Source organism: Colobus angolensis, unplaced genomic scaffold (genome assembly GCF_000951035.1).
Source record: "Colobus angolensis palliatus isolate OR3802 unplaced genomic scaffold, Cang.pa_1.0 Scaffold59, whole genome shotgun sequence".
In the NCBI taxonomy this organism is placed as follows: Eukaryota; Metazoa; Chordata; class Mammalia; order Primates; family Cercopithecidae; genus Colobus; species Colobus angolensis.
The window spans coordinates 10,620,182-10,625,759 of record NW_012119487.1 but is presented as its reverse complement, the minus strand read 5'-3'; the positions used below and the strand labels follow the sequence as shown (position 1 = coordinate 10,625,759).

The 5,578-nt window shown below is 63.5% G+C and overlaps 2 protein-coding genes across 2 annotated transcripts in view; both read left to right on the top strand.

Annotated features, from left to right (window-relative positions):
* Positions 1-5,321, top strand: WDR24 (WD repeat domain 24). The gene is made up of 9 exons (XM_011962448.1): positions 1-767; positions 2,194-2,371; positions 2,515-3,187; positions 3,749-3,867; positions 3,945-4,066; positions 4,142-4,246; positions 4,328-4,668; positions 4,751-4,935; positions 5,025-5,321. Exons 1-9 carry the CDS (start codon positions 287-289, stop codon positions 5,191-5,193), a joined length of 2,373 nt encoding a protein of 790 aa, XP_011817838.1. The 5' UTR covers positions 1-286; the 3' UTR covers positions 5,194-5,321.
* Positions 5,322-5,410: 89 nt separating this feature from the next.
* JMJD8 (jumonji domain containing 8) overlaps positions 5,411-5,578 on the top strand; it is a 2,920-nt gene continuing 2,752 nt past the window's right edge. The window contains exon 1 of the mRNA XM_011962482.1: positions 5,411-5,463. Coding sequence (XP_011817872.1) covers positions 5,411-5,463 — 53 coding nt within the window. The remainder of the gene's footprint in view (positions 5,464-5,578) is intronic.

Below are 5,578 nucleotides of genomic sequence, written 5' to 3'. Positions count from 1 at the left end.
TGGAAGTCAGACATGAAACTGACAGGCCTAAGGGAAGCTAGGCAGCCCCCTCACCGCTCAGCCAGGGTGATGGACTGGACTGACGGACTCCAGTGAATTTGAGCTTGCCTGTCAGGCTGACTGGTTGATGGACAGCCCTGGACTGGCTCACTAAGACTGAGCAGCCCGGGCCCAAGCAGTTCTGGGGTCCTAACCTGGGTGGAAGGTCTGAAATGACCCACCCAGGCTGACCAGACCAGCCCACCTCACTGACCTCCTGACCCCTGACCTCATCACCTGTGCAGCCATGGAGAAGATGTCCCGTGTGACCACAGCCCTGGGTGGCAGCGTGCTGACGGGTCGCACCATGCATTGCCACCTGGATGCTCCCGCCAATGCCATCAGTGTGTGCCGTGACGCAGCCCAGGTGGTCGTGGCAGGCCGTAGCATCTTCAAGATCTATGCCATCGAGGAGGAACAGTTCGTGGAGAAGCTGAACCTGCGTGTGGGGCGTAAGCCTTCACTGAATCTGAGCTGCGCGGACGTGGTGTGGCACCAGATGGATGAGAACCTGCTGGCCACAGCAGCCACCAATGGTGTGGTGGTCACGTGGAACCTGGGCCGGCCGTCCCGCAACAAGCAGGACCAGCTGTTCACAGAACACAAGCGCACAGTGAACAAAGTCTGCTTCCACCCCACTGAAGCCCACGTGCTGCTCAGTGGCTCCCAGGACGGCTTCATGAAGTGCTTTGATCTCCGCAGAAAGGACTCTGTCAGCACCTTCTCGGGTGAGGCCATAGAGGCGGGTCAGGGCAGGTGGGCATCTCTGCCAGTGCCCAGCCTGTCCATGCAGGCGGAGAAGGGCTCCGTGCATCAGAGGCCCTCAGGATCACTCACAGAGGGCTTTCTCGGGGGAAAGGGAATCAGCAGGGGAGGGTTGGGGTAGGTTGGGCTGGACTGCATGTGAGCCAGGGCAGTGAAGTGGGAAGAGGCAAGAGATGAGACCAACAGAAATTGAGGCTAGCTGTGGGGTAAGAGAGGGCAGAGCCCCAGCGGTCTCCCAGCCAGCCTGGGTGATGAGCAGAGAGCCACTGCATGACTCTCTTCCCTCACCTCGGAGCTGCAGAGGCTGCCTCATAGCAGGAGGTCCACCAGGACTTCCAGGTTTCCTGGCCCAGGGAGGCAGAGGAGGTGGGTTTGCTCTCCAGTGCCCCGGGGCCCGTTTCCTAACAGGCCCAGCTCCCTGGTGGCTGACCTGAACCAGCTCTCCCTTGTTCACCTGGAGGAGACGAGGTATGAAGCATAAGGCGGAGCCCTCAAGGGACTCAGAGAATTTACGGGCCACTTTAGACAGATCCTGGCCAGGCGCGGTGGCTCACGCCTGTAATCCCAGCACTTTGGGAGGCCAAGGCAGGCTTATCATGAGGTCGGGAGATTGAGACCATCCTGGCTAACACGGTGAAACTCCATCTTACTAAAAATACAAAACAAAAAATTAGCCAGGCCTGGTGGCACACACCTATAATCCCAGCTACTCGGGAGGCTGGGGCAGGAGAATCGCTTGAACGCGGGAGGCAGAGATTGCAGTGAGCCAAGATCGTGCCACTGCACTCCAGCCTGGGTGACAGAGGGAGACTCCATCTCAAAAAAACAAAACACAGATCTTGAGCTGCCTCCCCTGGAGGGCCCTAGAGGAAGGTTGGGTACCACCCTTGAAGTCTCTTGGTGTGGTGGTCCCCTGGGGTGGACCTGGACCCTGACTCATCCAGTCCTTTGGGGCGGACCAGGCAGTTCCAGCTCTAGGTGAAGGGACTGGGCCGAGGCTGGGGCACCCTTGTCAGCACCTCCTTGGGCCTCCCACAGGGCCGTGGGAGTGGGTTATGGTTAGGTGGGTTCCTGCTCACCCAGTGCCCAGCGCTGCATCCTGAGGATACACCACAGCTTTGCTCATGGACTGACGCGGGATGCAGAATCTAGGGCGAACGAGGCCCAGGAGTATGTGTTAAAAACCACCTGGCGTCCTGCTCACGGGCCCAGGCTCTTGTGGCGACTGTGTGGCCGCTTTCTTGGGCAGATCTTGGGGATGTCCAGTCTACCCTCTGGGCCTCTGTTCTGGGCCACAGGCAGGTGTGTGACACCATGCCACAGCTGCTCTGAGGGCGCACCTCGTGGGCCAGCCCCGTCACCTCCCCTGCATCGATCCCCTGCCTGCAGGCCAGTCTGAGAGCGTGCGGGACGTGCAGTTCAGTATCCGGGACTACTTCACCTTTGCCTCCACCTTCGAGAATGGCAATGTGCAGCTCTGGGACATCCGGCGTCCCGACCGGTGCGAGAGGATGTTCACAGCCCACAATGGACCCGTCTTCTGCTGCGACTGGCACCCCGAGGATAGGTGTGGCATGGGGTGCAGGGGGCAGCAGGTTGACAGTAAGCTCTCACTGCCTCAGACTTGTGAGTCAGTCCGGAGCAGCAGAGCTGGGGGGTCCCCTCTCCACAGGAAAGGCCACTGAGGGTTTGGGTGGGCCCTTCCCACAGGGGCTGGTTGGCCACAGGAGGGCGCGACAAGATGGTGAAGGTCTGGGACATGACCACACACCGTGCCAAGGAGATGCACTGTGTGCAGACCATCGCCTCGGTGGCCCGTGTCAAGTGGCGGCCTGAGTGCCGCCACCACCTGGCCACATGCTCCATGATGGTGGACCACAACATCTATGTCTGGGATGTGCGCCGGCCCTTCGTGCCGGCTGCCATGTTTGAGGAGCACCGAGATGTCACTACGGGAATCGCCTGGCGCCACCCCCACGACCCCTCCTTCCTGCTGTCCGGCTCCAAGGACAGCTCACTGTGCCAGCACCTGTTCCGCGATGCCAGCCAGCCCGTCGAGCGTGCCAACCCCGAGGGCCTCTGCTATGGCCTCTTCGGGGACCTGGCCTTTGCCGCCAAGGAAAGCCTAGTGGCTGCCGAGTCGGGGCGCAAGCCCTACACTGGCGACCGGCGCCACCCCATCTTCTTTAAGCGCAAGCTGGACCCTGCCGAGCCCTTCGCAGGCCTGGCCTCCAGTGCCCTCAGTGTCTTTGAGACAGAGCCGGGTGGCGGCGGCATGCGCTGGTTTGTAGACACAGCGGAGCGTTACGCGCTGGCTGGCCGGCCACTGGCAGAGCTCTGTGACCACAACGCAAAGGTGGCTCGAGAGCTTGGCCGCAACCAGGTAGGTAGGTGCTGAGCCTGGGGGCCCCGGGGCCACGACCTCAGGGCAGGGGCTTGTTCCTCTGTCAGCTGCGCCCACCACCCCCCCACCTCAAGCTCCGCAATGGATTCTAGCCGGTCACACCAACAGCCCTTGCCCTGATCACTGGGGGTGTCAGGATCACACAGGGCCAGGGCTCCAGGGTGGGCCAGACCTGGGACTGTCCTCTGTGGGGTGGTCTGGAGAGTCGTGTGACTCAAGCTCTCTGTTCTGCTCTCTTGCTTCTGGAGCTCTCCATGCACCAGCAGCGGTGGAGCTGTGAGCTGCCGCTCCCCTGCCCATCTCTGGCTGCCCCACAGGTCCCCACCACCCAATTCTGTTTCCCTCTGTGCTGCTGTAGGGCAGTGCCTGAGATTTTTGTCTTTCCCATGAGCCTCAGCTTTCCTACGTGGGGTGGGCCTGGACATTGGGTACCTGGGGCAGCTGAATGCTGAGGGCTTGTGATTCTGTCCAGGCAGAGGGGGACCTGCATGGGGTGCTGGGTGTCCAGGACGCCCGCAAGTGACCGGTGTCCGCCCCTAGGTGGCGCAAACATGGACCATGCTGCGGATCATCTACTGCAGCCCTGGCCTGGTGCCCACTGCGAACCTCAACCACAGCGTGGGCAAGGGTGGCTCCTGTGGCCTGCCCCTCATGAACAGGTAGATGCCGGGGGCAGCTCTCCCCAGGGGCTGGGGCTGCTCGAGCCCCCCCACCCATGGGCCCTTCCTGCCCCCAGTTTCAACCTGAAGGATATGGCCCCAGGGTTGGGCAGTGAGACGCGGCTGGACCGCAGCAAAGGAGACGCACGGAGCGATACGGTTCTGCTCGACTCCTCGGCCACACTCATCACCAACGAGGGTAGGCTGGGGTGCTGACGGGAGAGGGGTGGGGGTGTCCCAGAGGACCCTGAACGCCCGCCCCATTGTCGGACAGATAATGAGGAAACCGAGGGGAGCGACGTACCTGCTGACTACCTGCTGGGTGACGTGGAGGGCGAGGAGGACGAGCTGTACCTGCTGGATCCAGAACACGCGCACCGTGAGTGGGGGTCTGGGCAGGGTGGGGTTCAGAGGTGAATGGAGGACAGAGACTCAGCTTCTGCTGGTCCCTGCCTCCCAGCCGAGGAGCCTGAGTGTGTGCTGCCGCAGGAGGCCTTTCCACTGCGCCACGAGATCGTGGACACGCCTCCCGGGCCCGAGCACCTGCAGGACAAGGCCGACTCCCCGCACGTGAGCGGCAGCGAGGCGGATGTGGCCTCCCTGGCCCCCGTGGACTCCTCTTTCTCGCTCCTGTCTGTCTCACACGCACTTTACGACAGCCGCCTGCCACCTGACTTCTTCAGCGCGCTGGTGCGCGACATGCTGCATTTCTACGCTGAGCAGGGCGACGTGCAGATGGCTGTGTCTGTGCTCATTATCCTGGGTGAACGGGTGCGCAAGGACATCGACGAGCAGACCCAGGTGTGTGGTGGGCGGGGCCTCCCCCCTCTGCGGCGCCGCCCCTGGCACCCCGATCCTGACCACCGGGCGCTCCCTCCCCCAGGAGCACTGGTACACGTCGTACATCGACCTGCTGCAGCGCTTCCGCCTCTGGAACGTGTCCAACGAGGTGGTCAAGCTGAGCACTAGCCGCGCCGTCAGCTGCCTCAACCAGGCCTCCACCACCCTGCACGTCAACTGCAGCCACTGCAAGCGGCCCATGAGCAGCCGGGGCTGGGTCTGCGACAGGTGGGGCAGTGGGGTCGGGAGGTGGGGCAGGGGCCTGCAGGCAGCGCAGGAGCCCCTGCTCAGGCGCCCTCCCTCCTGCCCGCCCCCAGGTGCCACCGCTGCGCCAGCATGTGTGCCGTCTGCCACCACGTGGTCAAGGGTCTGTTCGTGTGGTGCCAGGGCTGCAGCCACGGCGGCCACCTGCAGCACATCATGAAATGGCTGGAAGGCAGCTCCCACTGTCCCGCGGGCTGCGGCCACCTCTGCGAGTACTCCTGATGGGGCATCTGCTGGGCTTGCCTGGGGCCCGGGGCCCTGACTGCTCGGCCGACCGCGTGCAGAACCCTGCCTGGTCTTGTGCCCGAGACGGGCGGAGGCTGAGACCCCAATAAAGGAAGTGGAGCCGCTGTCAGCACTGCGTGTCACCCCATCGCGAGGCGGGCCCGCCGTATGCCCGCTGTGCTGCCGGCGGGCGGGGACTTTCGGCGCTGTCGCTATGGTAACCGGCGGCGCCAATAGTCGCTCTCGGGCGGCCTTCGCCGCCTTCCCGTAGATGCCTCTTCCGGGGCGGGCCCAAGGAGGTCGCTTCCGGGGTCCGTCCCGGCTGCCGGCCGTTGCCACGACGACGAAGCTGCCGGCCAATGGCTGGCGGACGGGCCCCAGG